This window comes from Schistocerca serialis, chromosome 6, assembly GCF_023864345.2.
Source record: "Schistocerca serialis cubense isolate TAMUIC-IGC-003099 chromosome 6, iqSchSeri2.2, whole genome shotgun sequence".
Classification (NCBI taxonomy): Eukaryota; Metazoa; Arthropoda; class Insecta; order Orthoptera; family Acrididae; genus Schistocerca; species Schistocerca serialis.
The window spans coordinates 607,032,175-607,055,690 of NC_064643.1; the positions used below are offsets into that span (position 1 = coordinate 607,032,175).

At 40.2% G+C, this 23,516-nt stretch overlaps 1 protein-coding gene across 1 annotated transcript in view; it reads right to left on the reverse strand.

The window, feature by feature from the left end:
- Positions 1–2,029: 2,029 nt before the first annotated feature.
- Positions 2,030–23,516, reverse strand: part of LOC126484643 (receptor-type tyrosine-protein phosphatase kappa) — a 707,160-nt gene continuing 685,673 nt past the window's right edge. The window contains exon 15 of the mRNA XM_050108233.1: positions 2,030–2,161. Within this exon, the coding sequence (XP_049964190.1) occupies positions 2,081–2,161 (81 nt within the window). The 3' untranslated portion in view covers positions 2,030–2,080. The remainder of the gene's footprint in view (positions 2,162–23,516) is intronic.

A 23,516-nucleotide genomic window follows, 5' to 3' on the forward strand; every position in this document is an offset into this window, starting at 1 on the left:
GTGTGAGTGGAGCAGGCAGTACTACTAGCTCATCACATTCTGCACAGTAACCAGCCAGTGGCAGTGATCCGGCAGCCATGACAATGCCACCTTCAGAACGTGCTTTAGTAACAGGACGTGCTTCTCTCGTGAACTCACGGATAGGATGGTCACTGTAACATTGTGTACACTCACTCTCATCACTGACTGAGCTAGATGGCTCATCAGGGAACAGGGAAGGGGCAACAAGGCTACCACTACCATCAGTATAAATATACCGGACACATTCCGCACTTTTGTAAGTGCCAGGGAAGTGCTCCACTGCACCATCCAGATAGTGCTCACTGTGTGTTCGCTGTGCTGCTGCCACTGTATCAAAAGGCCACTCCTGATTGTCTTCTGCACACACTGAATATCTACTGCCAGCAGTTACATCTTCATCTTCTACGTCCTCCTCTTCTTCTTGCTCCTCCTCATCTTCTTCTTCTTCACCCTCTTCATCACCCATCTCATCCTCATCCTCAGGCATGCTGTCCGAATCTCCAGCCAGTGTGCGCTCACTTACTTCACCAGCAAACACAACATCATTCTCACTGGAGACACTATCAATGTATGGCAGGTCTTTTGCAGCAGCAGCAGCAGCAACAACAACAGATTCACCAATACTGCTGCTTCCTGCAGCAGTGGAGATTGCAGTTTCCTCTTCACCACCAGTAGATGGCTTGCTGCCACCACCAGGAGCAGAAAAACTACGACCTCTTTTGCTGGGAGACTTCCCTGTCACACCTGAACTGCTACTGAGCTCTTTGGAACCACCTTCCTTCCCACCACCACTGACTGCCAATTTATGGATAGCAGGAAGGGCGTCTGTAGCACAACTGCTGCCTTCGCGGCGGGAGAAGCCTGGGCTGCGTCTTCTGCGAACTGCTCGGTCTTCAGCTGCAGCCATGGCATCACTGACTGGAAATGCCTCAGTGGGTGCAGCCAAGACCTCACGGTGGTAATCCTCAGGCCGGGCATTGATCTCCACCTGAACACGTATACGTGTGCCATTTGGGGTGACACCTGTCTGTAGATCACGTGAGCTGACATTACCAGTGCAAGCAGCAGCAGCACGACAAGCATCGTACGTGCACGGCACCCTTTCTCGGTAATCAGGTAGACTGACACTGGCAACACATATGCCAGCCTTACAGAAGATGCCTGCACGGCCTGCTGCTGCACGGTTATGACCCCGTTTCCAGTAACGACCCCTGCCACGCAAGGGTGGTGGGACAGCCACTGCCTCACTGACACGTCCAGCACTACCACCATAACCCACTACAGCAGCATCTGCACGCCAGCGAGGGCCACTTGCAGGAGCTGCGGGTGCTGAGAACGCCTGTGCAGCTGGCTCGGTGACGGAAGCTAGACTGCGTCTGGCATATCTTATTACACCACCAGCAGAGGAGACACCTGAACCACCATTAACCCGGTAACCACGTGGCTTGTTGCGCTGTGGGCCATAGAAAAAGTAACTTGGAAGATCTTTTTTTTTATCCGGCAGTGGTGGAGTCGGCAACGGAGGTGGTTGCGGCGGCTTCACTGCTGGTGGTGCTGGTTTGGCAGGAGCAGGGGTAGGGATAGGAACATGGGGAGGAGCTGGGTTGGGGACTGGTACCGATACAGTCGCATTAGGCGGTGGATGGTCATCCCAGGGTGAGAACAGATCGTAACCGGCGAGATTACACGTACCCGCCACAACACTACCAGAGTAGCGAGGCCATGCCACTGGGAAAGGCACAGGACCTGAGGCACTTTGAGCAGGTGGAGGTTGTGGGGGAAGCAGTGGCAGTTGTGGCGGCTGTGGAGTCAACGGTGTTGAAGCCGCCGATTTGTGCTGTGGGGTGCGGTCTCGGGCACGTGCTCCATTTGTCTCGGCACAGCACGGTGACACCACCTGTCGACACGAACAACACGACCAGCGATCCTTGCTCACACCACCATCTGTCTCACTTCCTGCACCACCTCCGCCCCATGTCGGTGAGTTGTCAGGCGATGATGGTGGCAGTGCAGAGCCACGCCCGAATTCCACGAACCAGAGCTTCTCCTGCTCACATTCTCACTTTTTCTCCTTCATGTCCTTGTTTAGATAGTGTAGAACATAATGTAGCACCAGGTCATAACAGTACTTGTACTCCGTCTGTTAGGAAACAGAAAAAAATCTGTATCAGGTATATAGTGACATAACAGTAAATTTACCTAAAGTAATGACTGGTCTGACAAAATAAAAATGTACACCTGAGAGAAACAACTGAAACATTCGAACAAGAATGGAGCCTCTCAAGAAAAATTTTATTTTTAACTGACCATGGAAGAGTTTCTGCATGATCATTATAGTTAAGCCATTCATACACATTTTCAATACCAGATACTCCATTATAATTTATTTGTCCAACAAATTTCATGAACATTTGGTGTCCTAATATAGTATTCAACATGGCTAAACAATGGTTCAGATCCATGCAGAAATGTAGCCTTCCTAGTGCCAGCAAGGAGATTTGAAGAGGTAGGGACAGGCAAAGACAAGAAGCAACTGACATAGTTTCTTTCTAGGAAAGTGTCATGGCTCTAGCTAATGAGTGTCAGGTTGCAGTGGAAGGTTAGGGACAATATTATCAGTTCAGTACTTCCCATATGATGCTCAACAATGCGTAACTGCTGTTAAGTGATTGGGCATAGTTGTGCAGCAAAACAGTGACTTTTTAGACAAGTTCTGCCATTTTATTTAAAATAATTTCTGCAGCTATCCCAATAACTATGATACCATGCAGTATTTACTGGTAGATTTCTGGAAGTAAGTTACCTTTCTATATGCATAGTCCTGATCACAACATTCAATTTTACATTTTACCACCATCATCTTACAACTGATAGTGTGATGGTGTGTTACATCATAGATGCCAACTACTGGGTTTATGTTAAGGCTGTACCTAGAAACAAATAAATGAGAATTTTAAAAATCTCTCACAGCTGAGAATTCTCTTGTTCAGAGCTGGTGTTGACCAATCTACATCTTGGGAATCACGAGCTTATCATTCCCAAGTCAGTGCGCAGCTTTTACTGGCAGAGCAATCCCATCTGGGGAGTACAGAATTTTGGGGTTAATCACAAACTAAACAAAGATGAAAATTAAACTGAAAACAACTCCGCTATTTCAGAAGCATGAGTACACAAGGTAAATGAAGCAATAAGCAAAGGGGGTTGGGGGGGTGACGCTGTTTTCTTCAACAAAAGAGCTCTGCTGGAGTCAAATACTGACACAGAACTGCATGTCAAGTTTGAGAGCTAGATTATCTGGAATGTTGTCTAGAACAGAAGTGAAACTACTACTTCCTTCACATTACTTGTTCTGGGCCCCTAAATTCCTCTGTTATATGATACTATAAAATATTCTGTTGCTTTGCAATCTCTCCATTTAGACAACACATTTCTAGAGACTTTCCCTCTGTCTAACCCATTTCGTTTTGGTTCTTGTTCAGTTAAAATTTTTCACTATTTTTTATCTCTCTGTAATGTATACAAGATTCTGTTTCATGTTTTTATAAATATTTCATTATCTTTCTTAGTGGCAGTCTTATTCTTTTTATTTCAACTCCAGATTTCTGCCAGTGATTCCACAAAGGTCCACTATTTTCTGTTCCCACAACATGTAAATCAGAATATTGTAAGTGGCAGATAGAAAATCAAATGACAAAATAATGTTGGTTCAGTTTAATGTCAGGACAAAAGTTATAGAACAAACAGAAAATGAACTTCCAAGGACCAAATGAAACTAAAAATAAAATTTACAGTTTTATCAAACAATGAAGAAGTATGTTGGGTTTGGACAGTTCTGATTCATTTTAAAATCTGGAGTCATACTAGATTCATAAGATCCAGAGTAAAAATGGATGGAAAGGAAACAAGATAAGTAGATTATGAGAATTTATTTAAGAATAAAGAGATATCAGAACAAATTAAATGCAGCAGATGATTATATCAACAGCAGAAAGATAGGTAATTTGTTTACAAAGGTATTTACACAAATAGCAAAAGATGTTGCAGGTAAAGAAATGGAAGAAGAATATATGGCTCAAATAAAGGAAGGAACTAAGGGTATCCGCAGATATTTTTCCATGGGGTAGGGACAAGTATATGAAATTGTCATTTTGATATAAATGAACTGGGGAACTTTGAGATGTACCATACCACAGAAACTAAATTTTTATAACTTACACAAAAAACTGAAAAAAACTTATTATATTTTGGAGAACTGATGGCTTTCCATGGTGTAAGAGAATTCTAATGAATAAAAGCTCTGTACTCCAGATTCCAAGGATGGGTGGTGGGGGGGGGTGGAGGCATGTGTCCCCTCTTGGCCTGTCTTCCTTCTTGTGTGTGTCTATGAAGGCAACTATCAAAGAGAAAGTGCAAGTTTTGCATAGACAATGATAGCAACATCTCAGAATTTGATGAATGAAATAAAACTATTCACAAGTTTATTTCAGACAATGTGAGAAGCAATAATCAAAATTTCAGGGCAGAAATGTTTAAGAGTGACATGAGAATAAAGAAAACAAATAGATGCTTGTGTTACAAATTTATCAAATCTCATCCAGTAAGAGGGGGTAGCACAATAACTAACAATGGAGGAATACTGTAAAAGCATTTGATGATTTCCTTAAATGCCTGTGTAGCTCACAAGATGAAACATAAACACAAATAGTTAACACTAAAAATAATTACATTCCAGATTCAATGCAAGATTAGGTGTAGGAAGCCATTTGAGATATGAAGGAGCGAAAAATGGCAGGAAATGATGGTAGGATACAAAAGAAACTTAAAAAAATTGTTTACAGGACATCTACAAAAGAAGAGAAATTTCTCATAACCTCCACTTTGACAGTTGTCACCCATTCTACATTAAAAAGACTCCCCTTACAGCCTCGTCATCTGTGGATGCCACATCTGCAGTGGAAAGCAGGACTCGTCAAAATATAGCAATAACCTTTCCAGAATATTTTCTGACAGACCATATCATATCCAGCTCACCCATAAACAAGTCACCCATACCACCACCTCCTGTGACATCAGTAAACCAGTTAACCAACCATCAACTAGCACTCCTCTGATCACCCTGGCCTCAAAAAGTTCAACCACATCCTTCACTAGGGTTTCAACTACCTCTCATCGTGTCCAGAGAATGTTGCGTATCCTACCCAAAATCCTACCCACATTCCCCAAAGTAGCGTTCTACTTCCAACCCAATTTACAGAATATCCTTACCCATCCCTTCACCATCCAGTTGTCAAACATGTGGCGCAACACAAATTCACACTTCAACACCTGCTTCACTGCACAGGCCATTTGGACACTCCCTTCCAAAACTGCTTTCTCTGAACTTCCGAGATGGTAATTGGTTCTCCAACACATCTTGTGCTCCTGCAATCCCCCTGACAAAAACCTCCACTAACCTATTTTCACTGCCGAACCTTGTCTTTTCCCTAATCTCTCCTGACCAGACCACTCCTCCTCCATGTAGATAATGCACTGCCCTCTCCCTCTCCTTTTCAACCCCTATCCCCTCCTTTTCCCCTTATCATCTTATCTTACTCCCCTTTGCACCCCCAAACCCCACCTCTTCTCCCTGCATCTCTTTTTGTAGGATCCTCTGCACTCTTTTTGCCTACTTGTGCGACCATGAACTCATCTGTCAAAACACTTGCCTGTTTCCCACTACCCCCTCCTTGCATCATTACCTACCACATCTGTCAGTTCAGGCAACTAATTTAAATAATCCAATATCAATAAATAGTCTTGCTGTGGCCATGGGAATGTGTGAATGAGCGGGTCACTGTGTCAATGGGTGTACCACTGCTAGAAAGAGAGCTAGTGCTTGAAAGCCAGTGTTAATGCTATTTTCTGTTGTGTGTTTCTGTGCCTCATGTACTGCTCCTCTATAGGCAAGTAGTTGCCTTTCCCTTATTTTACATAATAATCCTAACAAACTCATTTCTATTCAGTAAAATTAAATTATACTCATTGAATGTATTTCTTTTTGGTGATATACTGAGGAGCACATGTGATGAGCAGGCAAAACAAAATTTGGTAAACAAAAAAAAAGTGCATTTCAGAAAATGTAAAACACACACAAATAAGCTCTGTACCAATTTGGAGAGTATGAATGAAATTTCATTTAGGAGGAAAGAATGATACTGCTTCATAGTTAAGTCAAAATGGTCACCAATTCAATGTTTTTCTGCTTCAATACTTGAGGAAAATTGTTATAGCCTGTGAGCTAATTCACTAATTTTATGGTTGAGATTTATAACAATAAAGGAAATTCCTGGAGGGTGCAATAAGTACGAGTAATATAACGGAAAGCCAACCACCAGCGCCATGGGAGTGTGTGTTTAGGTGTTGGGTTGTTTGGGGGAAGAGACCAAACAGCGAGGTCATCAGTCTCATCGGATTAGGGAAGGAAGTCAGCCGTGCCCTTTCAAAGGAACCATCCCGGCATTTGCCTGGAGCGATTTAGGGAAATCATGGAAAACCTACATCAGGATGGCCGGACGCGCGATTGAACCATCGTCCTCCTGAATGCGAGTCCAGTGTGCTAACCACTGTGCCTCCTCACTGTCTGTGATATTCTGTGTGTACGAATGTATGTGCTATTGCTGGAAAAAGGGTCACTGCTTGGGAGATAGTGTGAATTCTGTTTTTCTATTGTGTGTTTCTGTGCTCCACGCATCAGTCTGCTGAAGGTAAGTGGTTGCCTTTCCCTTATATGTATCTATGGGCCAGATGTTATTTTTAAGGAATGCAGTATATTTTCTAATTTCCTTGATATCCGTCACCTTTAGAAAATTAATTTTCAAGTTACAACAACACTGTTAATATTTTTCTTCATAATTTCCTTACTTTTGGAAGATTTGTAGTTTGAAATGCAAATGTATATCCAGACTAACTAGAAACATATTAAAATTAGCAAACTGCCAAATTTTGAAAGAAAACTCTCCCATGCCTCATTCGTGCTGCTCTTCTCTATATATGTTGAATATCCTATTGGTCCTATATAGAATGGGTCCCCCATAATTGAGCAATATTCCACATGGGTTGCAATTTCCTTTACAGACTAATTGCATTTTCCCTGTATTTTACCAATAAACCAAAGTCTACAGCCTGCTTTATCCATGACTGAGCATATATAATCATGCCATTTCATATCACTACAGAGCATTACACTCAGCTATTTGAAGGAGTTGGCTGATTTTGTGACTCACTGATACAGTCATAGCATACTATTTTTCTTGTGAAGTGCGCAATTTTACACTTCTGACTATTTAAATCAAGTTGCCAGTCTTTGGACCAGTTTGAAGTATTATCAAGGACTGAACTGAATTTTTATGCCTATTCTTTCAGTTAGCATTTCACTACACAGAACTGTCATTTGCAAAAAGTCTGAGGTTACTGTTAATATTTACATAGACAACTTGAAAAGCAAGGACCCCGACACACTGTAACATCCCCACAGAAAATACCCTCTACCACGCACCAATTAATCATTGTCAATCAAACCATCCACATTCATTCACTTTGGAAAAGTATCTGATCTGATTTTCTCGTAACATATGCGGCGACAGCTAGACGACGCCAAAGTATTTTCTAGCGCGTTTATTCTTTGAAATAACAGAGATGCATATATGCATTCTCCATGGTTGTTAGAGTGGTAACGAGGACAGCTTCTGGAGTAGGGATTGAGGGATTGACGTATTTCTGAGAGATACATATTCTGATTTTTCTTCTCGCTAAATCGAGCGAATTAACTTTTGTGCCACTAGCGGTTTGTTTGAATAGAAAGAGAGTGTAAACGGAAAATAATTAAGACGTGGAATCACCGGAGATCTGGACATGTAATGGAGATGGATTTAATACACAATTTCCTTCATAAATAAGGTTTGTGACTTTTTGTTCCGGAGTGAATGAACGAATGAGTTTTTTTCTGAACCATTTGATGATCACGTTGCCCCTGTAATTAGTGGGGAAGTTTCAGCTGTGTCGAAGAGAGCCTGCAATCACTGAGTCTGTGTTAAATCGTCCAAAAAGGCTTCGTACACATCTGGAATTCACAATCTTTCGTAAAAGAAACAAATTGTCCACACGATTGATTCTCCCGACTGAATACAGTGTTTAACAGTAATAATAAATGTAAAGATCTCTTACAGCAAGCCAGCCGCTGATTACCAAGACGAAGGACTCCACCAAAGATCCTATTTGGCTGATTTCACGTAATGAAATATTATAATAAAACTGTACGTAGATAAAGGAGAGAAAGAGAGAGAGCGAATGAAAATAGAGATAATACTAATAATCCTCCATTAGTATAACTTTTCGCCTGTCTTATCACGGATCAGCCAAGACACGGGAGGCCCTTACATTACTGTATAGATTTATGTGTGAAGGTGAAAGGGTCTTAAAGACAACAGATACACGTCTATACAGACAAGACATTACACAAAGTTAGCGGCTAGCTGCATGCATCATCTATTCATAGAGGAAGAGAGAACTTATTATTATCTTGTTAAAATGGCCAATCTGTGACAGGACATGTTTTTGGACGTTGCTTAAATAATTTTGTTCTCTGTTTCATGTCAACTACAACGAGCTAACGTAACTGACGCTTGGAAAAGAGAGGAAAGACTCGTAGGTGATATAATTGGATCTACAAATAAAGCCGAAAGACAGCACGCTGGGCGCAGAGAAAAGGCCAGATCTATATTTTTATTATTATAGCTTGCTAGTATAGTTGAAGTATACGCTTTTTTGTTTAGTGTTATTTGATTTTTGAACATTGATTAACTCTGTTCACGTTAGATGTATTTTCATTGACCTGTCCCACTTGCATTTATCTGTATATGTAGATTAAGAAGGTAGACACAGAAGTACTTTTGTGTGAACAGAGTTACATATAGTGACAGTAGAAGGGAGTTATATATAGTGACAGTAGAACATTTATATGGTTTTAACTAGGGCAATGTTTAGGATGAGTCAAGCAGAGCAAAGCAGCACGCAACAGCCTTCAGCTGTTAGCACTGATAATAATGATGCAGTAAGAAGTGTTGTACGACCGATGGCTACAGATAGCGCAATAGAACGTCCTGTAGACATGGCTGGAGGTGTAACAGCAAGTACACAGCAGGGATTAGATCCATTGGTAATTATCATGGGACAGATGCAGATGATAACCGAGAGCATGAATACTTTGAAAACTGATATTAACGCGAAATTAACCTCAGTTACTGAAGGGCAAAATGATTTGAATATGAAATTAGCCTCAGTTACTGAAGGGCAAAATGATTTGAATACGAAATTAGCCTCAGGTACTGAAGGGCAGGAAAATTTGAAAACCGATATTAAAGCACAATTAGTGACAGTCACTCAAACTCAAGAAGAAATGAAATTAGTCCAGACTGAGATTAAGCAGGAGTTACAAGACAGTTTTTCCGAATTAGAGCAGCGGATAGAGGCGAAGACCAAGGAACTCAAAGATCAGGCCAAAGAGACGGAACGAAAGTTAACTGCACAAATAGAATTGGTGAAAGCACAATGTGAGGAATCTACTCACTGCGTACATGTCGAAATGAAGGAATATGTGGATATTAAGATAGATACTGTACGGGAACAAGTGGAAATGGTTCCGCAATTAATACAAAAGCACGACGCCATGTCATGTGCAATTGCGCAACTTCCTGAATTGGCACGTACACAGGCTAACCTAAAGGAAAGCGTTGAACATCTGACAGAGCGTCAAGATGTTATAGACCACCAAATTAACGTACTAACGGGTAAATTATCCGAAATCACATTAGAAAACAAAAGGCTAATGTGTGAAAACGTTGAGCAAAATGTTAAGGCAGCATTCCAGAGTTTATCTGGCAAACAGGAAGAGAATTTGTTTGCGAAAGGACTTCAGGAGGTGCGACACCAGTTAGGTGCTGATTTGGAGCATTGGAAACAAACGATAGAAGAGTCGATGCGCGCTTCACAACAAAGCTCAGAACAAATGAATACAGGGCAGCAGCAGAAGTTGGCAGCGACTATAGAGCCAGTTACTGCCCATTCGCACACAATACCGACTTGTGTAGGTAATTCAAACATTAAATTGCCACAAGCGGGCTGTTCGCGTGAATTCTTATCTAACGGAGATTACGAAAGAACTTTGCCATGCCAAAGAAAAAATGATAAAGCATAGGCAATTCCAGATTTTTAACCCTGACAAAAGGGGGGTCCGTCCAATTGTTTTTATTCGAAGTTTCAGAGGAGTGCTACCCAGAAATTGGTCGGATTGGCAGAAGATCAGTTTTGTTACATGGTATATACAAGGTTCGGGGGCGATCTGGGCCTCGGACATGACTTCTGTTTGCTCGACATATGACGATTTTGAGAAGGCGTTTTTAGCAAAGTTCTGGTCAGAAGGGGTACAGGAACGCCTAAGGCAGGAGGTGCTCTACCCAGAGCCTTTATCCTTTTCGAAAGGAAGCCTTAGAAAGTATTTCGAAAAATATATAAATAAAACGAGATACTGGGACAGACGTATGCCATTGCCAGACATAATAAACATACTTAAGGCAAGACTACCAACTAGCATCCGGAATCAATTGATTTACGGCAACAACAAAGACTTGGAGTCGTTCCTTACGACGTTAGACCATATAGATATTATCGAAGAGAACAACCAGAAAGCCCGTAATAACAGATTCCAATATAGGGAGATAGAACCTCCGCCAAACGGTAGGCAAGGTGGAAGTATGTGTTATGCCAATGGAGATCAATCGACATTTAGAAGGAATGAACAGAGATCGTTAAGTAATGGAGAAACCCCTCAAAATCTCAATAGTAATCCCGGCAATGGTCTTGCGAGGGGCTATTCAAGGAACAACAGGAACGGGAAAAGATATAATCCCGTGTGGGGGAATGAAAGAAATTTTAGACCCCAAGCATGGAATAATAACGATAATAGGAAGTGGAATCAACCGGGAGGAATGAATTCAAATAGCCAACAGCAGTGGGGACGGACATCTACGAATCGACCGGTAATTACCAAAGTGACGGATGATGTCAACCAGCAGACAAATCAAAATCCAACAAACTTGTAAGGACCCACTCGTGCCCCGGAGGAGCGGTCAACAATTGGTTGAGGGGCAACAGGATATGTGTACCCATGTTAACGTATAATGATGGACGATTACTGGCAGATGAACTGATCGAGGACTTAGAACCACAAGATGAGGATAAGGAACAGGTGGCAGTAGCCGAAGTGCAAGTCATTAAGGAGACCGTACCTATAGTGGCGGTTTTAGACACAGCTGCAACCACAAATGTTATTTCGGAGGCACTATTCAACAGGATCAGAAATATAAGACGAGTACCAATTTTTCCAGTTCAAAATTGCAGAATAATAGGCGCCGTTGGGGCTTGATCAGCTAATGTAAAGGTGCAGTCACTACTTGGTGTGGAAGTCGGAAATGTAGCAATATTAAGCACATTCCTTGTTGCGAAAAATTTGGTGGTAGATTGCATTATCGGAGTCGACAGCCTACGTCAATACGGATGCAGAATAGATTTTAAAACAGGAAAAATTTCGTTGAATGTTAATAAACAAGAAATTGAGTTGGAGTTGTTGAGGAAAAAAAAGCCTTACGAGAAAATATAATTGTGGGATCAGTGTGCAAGTAATCAGGATGGCCCAAAATTCGAAAGAGCACGTAATTAATGAGTTCCAAGTCAAAGAAGATTTCGGTCAATTAGTGTTTGAAAAGTTAAATGAATCCGACTGCATTATCGAAGATCAAAGAAGCAGCTCAATGAATTATTATTAACGTATGAAAACGTTTTTGATGAAAGGCCAGGAATTATTAAGGGATACATATGCCGTCTCTATGTTAAGCCACATGAAACGTATTGTAGAACTTTCTATCCTGTTCCCTGGAGGTTAAAGGCTCAAGTTCTAAAGGAAATAGATCGCATGTTGAAATGGGGTTTGATTGAACCCTCTACAAGCCCATACTGCTCCCCATTGTTAGTCGTGCCAAAAGCAAATGGGACTGTTAGACTGGTACTCGATGCCAGAGAAATAAATAAAATCATAATTCCAGTGAGAACACATCCGGAAAACATAGACGAACTTATACAACGGTTCCAGGATGTTCAATATTTGACGAGCATTGAATTGCGGAGCTCTTATTGGCAAGTCAAGCTGGATGAGTCATCAAGGAAGTATATGGCTTTCATTTATTCCAGAAGAAGTTACCAATTTACTGTAGTCCCTTACGGACTCAACATTAGTGCCGGAATCTTTATAGCAGCTCTAGATTATGCACTAGGCCCAGAACTCAGAAGCAGGATAACAGTGTTTGTTGATGATTTGCTTATTGCATCGAAAACTTGGGAGGAGCATATTACCTTACTGAACCGAGTGTTGGACGTGTTCAAAACCATGGGAATAACTGCTAACCTACAGAAATCCCATTTTGCAGTAAACAGAATCAAGTTCCTGGGGCATATAATTGACGCAAAGAGAATTTTACCAACCAAGAAGAAGCTAATTGCGATTAGTAAGTTTCCAACACCCAGGAATAGGAGGCAATTAAAAGGGTTTATGGGCCTTGCCTCATTTTTTAGAAGATTCATAACAAATCAGGCGATGAACGCAGCAGCTCTAAATAATCTGTCGAAGAAGGATGTGCCCTGGCTCTGGACATTAGAGTGTCAAGAAGCATTCGTAGAGATAAAGAAGCAATTAGTAAAGGCACCGCTTTTGTACCATCCGGACATGCAAGAAGAATTTTACTTGTCAACAGATTCTTCGAATGTGGGTATTGGAGCGTGCCTTTTCCAAGTACGCAAGATAAATGGACAACTCACCTTCTGTCCTATTGCGTTTGCTAGTCGTGTTTTGTCCAACTGTGAACGAACTTACACGCCGACAGAATTAGAGGCTCTTGCAGTCATCTGGGGATTTAAAAAATTTCATTATTATCTATATGGGTCAAAGACTATCGTATATTGCGATCATCAATCATTAACGTTTTTACATGTCTCAGGACAGCAAAACATTATTGCTGACGCTCTATCAAGGTCACCACAGGGTTTGACCAAAGAGATTGAAGTAAATAACAACTCAGAATTCCCTGTATTGCTGCTGCAGGAAAATCCATATAAGATGAACTACGTCAATTTGTGTGCGCATATGGCACAGTTACAGAAAAGAGATGCTCAATGGGGAAGTGTCATTCAAAGGTTACAACAGCAACCTTCGGATCAGATGGCAAATTATTACAAGCTGGTAAATGGCGTATTATTTTTCCGCTGTGGAAGGACAAACAAAGTCCGTTGGTGTGTTTGTATACCTGAGGCGCAAATAGAGAAACTCGTATGGTTCACCCATTTAACCTGGGGACATTTCGGTGCGACAAAATGTGCAAACAAGATAAGTGTGTACTGTTATTTTCCCAGCATAAAGCGCAGAGTGCATGAGATCTTGAAGAAATGCATAATCTGTCAAAAAGCAAAGCCGGATTCAAAAGGGAGTAAGCACCCATTATGCTCGATATTAGTCCGAGAACCAAAAGAATTAATTTCGTGCAATCTGTGTGGACCGTTACCTACTTCAAGAGGAGGTGTTAGATATGTGTTGGCATTTCTCGATGTGTGTACGAAATACGTAAAGCTATACCCGATAAAGGTGGCTACAGCCAAAGTAATTGTATTAAGATTGACAAGGGATTATCTTACACATGTTGGTATACCTAAGGAAACAGGCTTTGTCTCAAGTCGGTGTGAAACACATACTAACATCATTTTACCACCCACAAGGCAATTTGGTTGAGAGAATTTTTAGAGAGTTCAATCGATTTATGAGGACCTATTGCCATAATAAGCAGACTGTGTGGGCAAATTATGTGGAAGAATTTGAGCAGATATACAACAACATGCCCCACTCCTCCACTGGATATACACCTCATGAATTGATGTTCGAGGCAAAAGAAGAAAACTTCTGGACTGAACATATGCCCAAAACTCAGGAAACTGAGATGCCTTGGGAAGAAAAAATAAGGCAAGCCATCATAAATATGACACAAAAGGCTGATCAGAGAAAACAACAATATGACAAATTAATAAAAAGGGTACAGGCGTACCACGTCGGAGAGAAGGTACTAGTCAAAAGACATACCAAATCATCCTTAATAAAGAAGAGTATAAAGAAATGGGAGTTATTATATACTGGCCCATACATCATTCTACAAATTCCGAACCCTGGGGCTTATCTGTTAGCATACCCGGGATCTAACAAAATGAAAGGGTTATTTTCCCATAACGACTTGAAAAAATTTAATGAAGATTAGAAGATAGGGAGGAATTGTGTTGCGAGTGACAGAGATGAACGCTCAAAAAAACATAAAAATAAACTGTGTGTGTTTAGTGTTAGAAAACTTTAAACTGAAATAATTAATCAGTGACACAGATTGTAGAAATAGTGACTAACTATTACTATCGAGTGCTGCAAAGAAGACAGTGGAGATAGGCTTCACCTGTGTTTGGGTAAACATGGAACTTTAGCATTGCTGATGTCATCAAGATTTATAAAGGATCTGAATGACCTTCGAGAAGAAAGAAATGTTTTCTGAAAATGACGCTGCATAATCAAAAGAGGTTCCCAGTGAATGTTCATATATAATTTCAAGTGCACGCTTAGATGTGTAAACGTGTGAAGTGACGCATTTAGGCAGTGAATCATGAGTGACGGTTAACGCCGCACGGATAATTTCCCATGCAAAACAATTGACGCCGGCGCGAGAGTTAGAATCGATATAGACGACGTAGATATGCTTTGTAGGAGACTCTCAATAAACGCGAGGGGAAACTGATTGATGTGAACTTCAAAAAAGTGTCATAATTAGACGTTAAGAGTTCTTGATTTATTGTTGAATATCAAAAGAAACTAAGATTCATAGAATTAGTAGTTATTTAATGGGTCTTGTTCACTTTGGAATTTTGTTTGAAAATCCATTTCCATATATGTGCATGTATGAATGCCGGATGAATCAGAGAATAAATGAAAGAAGAGAATCCGCATTCCTCACTACTAATAACTTTTACATTACAGCAATCAAGCGGAGAAATATATGTATTTAGGATAGGAGATATATAAAAATGCAAAGAAAAAGATAGGAGTGCAGCTATATAAGTCTCTTAGGGATGTAATAAATGGGAAGAGCAATGAAGCTAAGACAAAATGACTGCAGGAACAATATCAAGAAACCAAAAGAGAAATGGTCATTGGAAGGGATGACTCAACATATAGAAAAGTCGAACAACCTTTGGTGAATTTAAAAGCAATGCCATCAAGTGGATTTGCTTGTGGATTTACACTCTCAAATTCATAGGAATTGTGAATAAATGGAAAAAAAAAATACATTGAAGGCCTCTAGGTGGGGAAGAACTATCTGCTGATAGAAGAAGACATGGGGATCAAACATTACAATCAGAGTTTGTCAGTGCTCTGGGGAGACTTGTATTCAAAGTAGGTATAGACAAACATTCCCTTGATATTTTTTAAATCATTCAGGGAAATGGCAACCAAATGATTATTTAAGTTTGTATGTAGAATGTATGAGACTAGAGATACATTTTTAAACTTCCAGAAAAATATCATTATGCGATTCCAAAGATAGCAAAGGCAGATAAGTTCAAGAACTATCACACAATAAATTTAAAAGCTCATGCATCCAAGTTACTAGTAAGAATAACACACAGAATAATGGAAAAGAAAATTGAGGAGCTCTTAGATGATGATCAGTTTGACATTTGGAAAGGTAAAAAGAGAGGGAGTTCTGATGTTAACACTTGATAATGGAAGCAAGACTTCAGGAAAATTGAGACTGCTTAATAGAATTTTCAGAGCTAGGAAAAGCACCTGACACTGTAAAACGGCACAAGACGTTAAAAATCTACAAAAATAAGCTATTAGAAAAGGCAGGTAATATACTTGATGCATAGTAACTAAGAATGAACAATAAGAATAGAAGACAAAACAACGAAATGCTTAGATTAAAAAGGCTATGTGACATGGATGCAGCTCCTCCCCCTCAAGCACTCTTAAATCTATATATCAAAGCAGCAGTGACAAGAAATAAAAGCTGCGTGGGGTAGCCGTGTGGTCTGAGGCATCTTGTCACGGTCCGCATGGCTCCTCCCGTCGGAGGTTCGAGTCCTCGCTGTGAGTGTGTGTGTGTGTGTGTGTGTGTGTGTGTGTGTGTGTGTGTTGTCCTTAGCATAAGTTAGTTTAAGTTAGATTAAGTAGTTTGATAGCTTACGAACCGATGATCTCAGCAGTTTGGTGTCATAGGACCTTACGACACATTTCCATATTTTTCCACAAGAAATAAAAGGTAGGTTCAGTAGTAGGACTAAAATTCAGGGGGACAATATGAAGGAGAAGATTTGTTGATCACATTGCTACACTGGGTGACAGTGAGCAAGATTTACAGCGGGATATAATGAATGGAATTTATAGTCTACTGAGCAGTGAATATGGATTGAGAGTAAGAAAGATGGAAGCAATGGGGAGTGGCAGAAATAAGATTAGTGAAAAACATAAGATCAAAATTGAAGACTATGACATCAATGAAGTAAAGGGATTCTGTTAGCTTGGAAGCAAAGTAACTTATGATGGATGAAGCAAGGACAACATAAGAAAAGCAGACTGGCACAGACAAAGAGGGCTTTCCTGGCTAAAAGATGTCTGCTGCTATGAAACATTGGCCTTAATTTGAGGAAGAAAAGTCTGAGAATGTACATCTGAGCACAGTATTGTATAGATGTGAACTAGGAACTGGAAAAGCAGCGAATCAAAGCATATAAGATGTGGTGCTACAGAAGGAAGTTGAAAATCAGGTGTCCTGGGAAAATAAGAGATGTGGATGTCCTCCGCAGAAGTGGCAAAGGAGGAAATAGATGGAAAACACTGAGGAGGAGAAGAATGGACAGAATGATAGGACATGAATTAGGACATTACAGAATAACTTCCATAGTGCTAGATGGAGTTGTCAAGCATAAAAACTGTAGGAGGTGACAGGGATGGAGTATATCCAACTAATAACTGAGAATGCTGGGAGTAAGTGCTGCTCCGAGATGAAGAGGTTGGCACAGGAGAGGAAGTCATGGTAGACCGTGCATCAAACCAGACAGAGGAATGATGAGCCAACACGCCTCCTACCCTCCCATGCCCCAACACACACACACCCACACACACACACACACACACACACACACACACACACACACACACACCATGCATGTGTGTAAAAAAAAAAAAAAATGGGGTAAGCTTCCGGCTCCATGGTCTCTGATGAGGCTTGGACGACTTGTCACCCACTTATTGTTTCACAATCCTTCAACCCCTTTTGGCACATGTTCACAAAGGTAGCCCATGAACAGCTGACCAGTTTAGACATTTTCAATTAGGTCACTTAAGGAATTCCCAATTTGTGTTCTGTGTCATCACTATAATGATTCCCCATTCATGTCCTTTACTGTGTCACAGGGCCACAATACTGTCAGGTGGCATTTAGTATCACGGAGGGCAGTGGTCATTATCTTTTATCAGTATCTATGTAGTGTGAAAATGTATTTCAAAACATTGTAACATTAAAATTCTTTTATATGTACACCCCCCCCCCCCCCCCCCCCACCGGGGTGTGTTTTTCTTCCGTTGAAGGAGAGGGAAATGCCTGTTCTATATGGTTGCATATGAGATTACTGGAATGGTGTTGGAACATAGAAGAATTCACAAGATTACTGACATACAAGCCAGAGAGCCTTATTGTCCATTTAATATTAGTTACAATTATTGACGTTTGGCTCATTGGAGAGGAGGGTGGAGGGGGGGGGGGGGGCGTGATGCTGTTGTCCAGGGAACACTAGTAGCGAGCTGGCTTTTCCTACCACATCATCAGTGGTTCAGTTGGTAAAGTGCCCCTGTTGCCATGCTGTGGATAAACAGAACCACGTGGTGTCGCATGTTAGATGCAAATCTGCATTCATCATCTCTCATTGTAAAGTGGTATTTTCTGGCGTTTAAGTGATCTGAAGCTGAAGCACAAGTGTTCTGTATTGGTGTCGCATTGATAATGACAGTCCAGCATATCTGAACATGAGGTTCACGTTAAAAGTTGTCATCCAAAAATACGTTCAATGGTTGTGAAGACAATGTTCTGTTGCAAAATACTCTTTGACAATAGTAGTGGACAATGCACATACTATTCTGTTGTGAGGACTGTGACGAGTTTTGAGTAATATGTAACTTCTCTTGTGACAATGTTAAAATCTGCTTATTTTGCCAAAACACAGCAGCACATGAGAAAGCCAGTTTTCAGAATAAAAATCAACATGTAATTCTTCACTTATATTGTTGCAAAACTCACAGCAATTCTAATTTCACCAGCTGTTGATGGTTCTTAAAAATTATCACTGAAAAAAAAAAAAAAAAAAAAAAAAAAAATCTGTAGTAGCTTTAATATCATGGAATATGAAGTTGCACATATTAATCGTATGGGAAAATAAACTCCCCTTTATGTGCTATCATTTGCCAAAATCTGTTTCGATATCTCAGATCGTTAATGAGATACAAAGGATTTGTGAATATTTCATTCTGGCTTTTTTACTGATGCATGCATTTGTGACAGAGTACTCTTCACATACATTCCATTCTCTCAAGACTGGAGACAGTTAGTGATATCTTTCCAAATCTAAAGAATAATTCAATATGTTATCTACATTTCATAAGCAGTAACATGTGATGTAACATGCAGTAAATGCAAATTCAGTGCGAGCCTTATTTTTCACTGCAAACCTTAAGAATTTCATGCAGTAGTTTACCCGATATTGCATATGCCAATAACTATGGCCATTATCAATAAGGTAGGCAGTTCATCATGAAGCTGATGAAATAAGCTATAAGATTTATGAAAATCAGAGTTTATTACCGAATAGTTTCTTTAAAATTGTTTGAGAAAGATAGCAGATCGGCCAGCTTGCGCAGCTTCCTGTTCATGCCAGCTAGGGAGCCTGACAGGTTCCGCGTCAAACAGGCCTGGCATTATCATCACCATCTGATGTGCTCAGCACATGATGGCAACTATGATTCCCTCCACTTGCTCCGTATTGAACCGTCAAAAGCAGCAACTAATTCTACATGCACTTTAGGTAAGAAGAGATCGATACTGCATGGCTTCCAAATCTGTAAAGGTGAGAGCCTTACTGCAAAAGAGAAAGGCAATAATGAAATGATGATAGTGTCAATAAGTTCATGGCCGACACTGGAGTTGGCGGTCATGTGTACATGAGGTGTGCTTGCTTGTGTGTATGAATGGTGTGTGTTTCTCTTTTGCTGATGAAGGCTGGGGCTGAAAGCTTTATGTAAGAGTGTTTTAACTGCACCTGTCTGCAACTTAATGTGTCTTCTTTACAGTAAGTAGCAGTCTGTCTATTCCTTCATTCTTCATTTCTATACAGTTATTCCCGTATGTATTTGTGCTGCCAGTTCCGACCATTTGTGTGCGCAGTTTGAGATGTGAAACTGATACTTCATTTCCTTTCCCACACTCATTACTGACTGTCATATTATGTAATAACTCAAGTTCAGTTAAAGAATTGATTTCTTTTGAGTTATAAGTCTTCTGACTGTCTGACACGGCCCACCATGAATTCCTTTCCCGTGCCAACCTTTTCATCTCAGAGTAGCAATTGCAACCTATGCCCTCAATTATTTGCTGGCTGTATTTCAATCTGTGCCTTGCTCTACACCTTTTACTGCCTGCAGCTCCCTCTGATACCATGAAAATTATTCCCTGATGTGTTAACACATCTCCTGACATCCTGCCCCTTCTTCTTGTCAGTGTTCTTCACATATGCCTTTCCTCACCAATTCCGCAGACTTCTTCATTCCTTACCTTAACAGTTCCCCTAATTTTGAATATTAGTCTATAGCAGCAAATCTCAGATGATTTGATTCTCTTCTGTTCCAGTTTTCCCACAGTACCTGTTTCACTAACATACACTGCTGTGCTCCAGACTTAGGCTCTCGGCAATTTCTTCCTCAAATTAAGGCCTGTGTTGGTAGCAGTAGACTTCTCTTGACCAGCAATGCCCTTTTTGCAAGTGCTAGTATGCTCTTTATGTCCACGTTCCTACATTCATCATGGGTTATTTTGCTGCCTAGGTAGCAGAATTCTTTAACTTCATCTACTTTGGGACCCCTGATCCTGATGTTAAGTGTCTTTCTGTTCTTATTTCTGCTAGTTCTCATTACTTTTGTCTTTCTTTGATTTGCTGTCAATCCATACTCTGTGTCACGAAGCACACTCGGATATACCGAGTGAGGTGGCGCAGCGGTTAGCACACTGGACTAGCATTTGGGAGGATGATGGTTCAATAGAATGTCCGGCCATCCTGATTAAGATTTTCCGTGATTTCCTTAAATCACTCCAGGCAAATGCTGGGATGGTTCCTTCAAAAGGGCACGGCTGGCTTCCTTCCCCGTCCTTCCATAATCCGATGAGACCGATGACCTCGCTGTTTGGTCTTCTCCCCCAAGCAACCCAACCCCAACCTGGGACATTTTTACTACCCCTCTTGTCTTGCCATCTGCCAATTAAATTCGTTTTTTTTTTCAATTTTAACTAATTAACATTAACATACATGAGTGTAACTTGTATTTTCATAAAAGAGGAAGGTTGGCCCTCAGTTCTAAAGAATTTAACACCGATTTAATTGTGTGCTTAGTTTTATGTATGTAATTGGTTTTCTAATTTATTTTGACTATTACTAGTTAGTATCTTTCATTATAGGGCAAAATCAGTAATTGTTTCATAACTTAAATTCTATTGTTGAATACAAACAAATATAAATTCTGTACTAATTATAAACATTGGGAGGAACAACTAACAGTAATCTTAAAGGCTCTATTTGGCTCTATTCAAAAACATGTTACCAAAGCCAGCCCTTAATTAATTCCAAAGTAATTAACAGTTTGGTCAAAAGTAATGTTTGTTTAACAATATTTGTTAATTTCATGATTTAAATAAATAATTCGGCTTAACCCTCGTAGTAGAAAAAACTGTTAAAAAGGTACAATTTTTTCGATGTTTTCAGTTAATTGAATGAAGTAAGTAGCATGGAGAGCTGCATCAAACCAGTCTCAGGACTGAAGACCACAACACCAACAAGTTTTAATTGTAATTTCTGTAAATTTCACTTCGAACAACGTGTAGTTTCAATACCTATTTTGTGATCACATATAAGGGCTCGATTTTTGGTCACGAGACAATCAGTCTACGGCCGAGTTTCAGTTGAGAAACCTGTGTTGGTTAGTACAACAACAATGCTTCAACTTAACTGTGGAATAAATGTTAAACAATTAGGCCATGTGTAAAAACAGTGACAGTGTCTGCTCCATACGTATCTTTCTATTTTTCAAGAATGGTGAACTTTGTGGTTATGTTTTTACTGCTCGTGGATGTTCAATAGTAAACTATTGTAGCAGTATGTGGAGGTTTGCCTGCAAACTATTAGCGGGCCTTATCGAAAGTTGAACAATTGTGTACTGGCCATATAACTGTGTACTATTAGAGGGTTGGGAACAGTGAAATTAAAGTACTGTGAAATGCAACTGTGCACCTGTCAGTCACATAATTTACAGTAGTCAGTGTTGGAATCCATAAGCCATATTTCAGCCAGTGTAGCAATGCAGTATGTCGACACCAAGGACAACAAATGAAGAAATAAAGCAAGGTAGGTGAACTGCTACATCAGGCTGTTCATTCCATTCAACGGATTCTGTAATTCTTCTTCACTTTCACTGAGGATATCAATGTCATCATTGATGTCCTTTCACCTTGAACTTTAATTCTGCTTGAAACTTTCTTCAGTTTCCATCATTGCGTCTCCGATGTACAGACTGAACAATAGGGGTTAAAGACTACATCCCTGTCTTACGCCTTTTTTAATTCAAGCACTACGCTCTTTATCTTTCACTCCTACTGTTCCCTCTTGTTTCTTGTACATATTGGCTATTACCCATCTTTTCCTATAGTGTACTCCTATTTTTCTCGGAATGTCAAACATCTTGCACCATTTGAAATTGTCAAATGCTTTTTTCCAGGCTGACAAATCCAATGAACGTGTCTTGATTTTTCTTCAGTCTTGCTGCCATTATAAACTACAATGTCAGAACTACCTCTCTGGTGCTTTTACCTTTCCTCCCCTTATTGAGGCCGTCAATATACTCTTTCCACCTATCCACTCTTTCTTCTGCATTTAACAGTGGAATTCCCATTACACTCTTAATGTTACCACCCATTCTTTTAATTTCACCAAAGGTTGTTTTGACTTTTCTGTATGGTTAGTCAGTTCTGACAATCATTTCTTTTTGGATTTCTTCACATTTTTCAGGTAGCTATTTCACCTTAGCTTCTCTGCATTTCCCATTTATTACATTTCTAAGTGATTTATATTTCTGTATTCCTGAATTTCCCTGCAAATTTTTATACTTCCTACTTTTATTTACCAATAAACTGAAGTATTTCCTCTGTTACCCATGGTTTCTTTTCAATTCCCTTTCTTGTACCTATGTTTTTCTTTCCAGTTTCTGTGTCTTCCGTTTTTGGAGTGTCCTTCCTCTTCAACTGAGCTGCCTAATGAGCTGTTCATTATCATGATACCTACAGTCTCAGAGAACTTCAAGCATATCTGTTCTTCATTACTTAATATTTCTGTATTCCAATTCTTTGCACACTGATTTTTCCCAACTGGTCTCAAACTTCAGCCTACTCTTCATCATTATTAAATTGTGATTTGAGTCTGTATCTGCTCCTGAGCATGCCTTACAATGCAATATCTGATTTTAGAATCTCTGTCTGACCATGGTGTAATTTAACTGAAATCTTCCGATATCCCTCTGCCTTTAACAAGTTTAACTGCCCCTGTTATGATTTTTGAACAGAGCATTACTTTGAGAAAAGGCCATTTCATAGTGGAAGACCAAACAGTTTTAGAACAGCTGATTTAGAAGGCCAAGTACTTCATGATACTGAGGACAGTAATGGCAGCAGTAATAGAGAAATAACAGAAAAACAGAATGCGAGTCTTGTGAAAGTGTGGAAAGTGTCATGGAGTGCAACCCTTTTATCCATACCACCTTAAAAGAGTGCAAGGCATTACTGAGACAGATTTTCAATCCAGAGAAGCTTTCTCTTCTTGGTTACTGGAGATGTGTGCTCAGCATCAACACCTTCTGTTTGCTATACTATTCATTGTTGAACCACAGTTTACCAGGAACAGACCACAGAATTTTCACAACAGTCATGTATTGTCGGGTAATAGGGGATTCTATGGAATAACATGTTACACTTGTATCCCCTTAAGACCATGAAAGATGTTTGTGTAAACTGAAAATG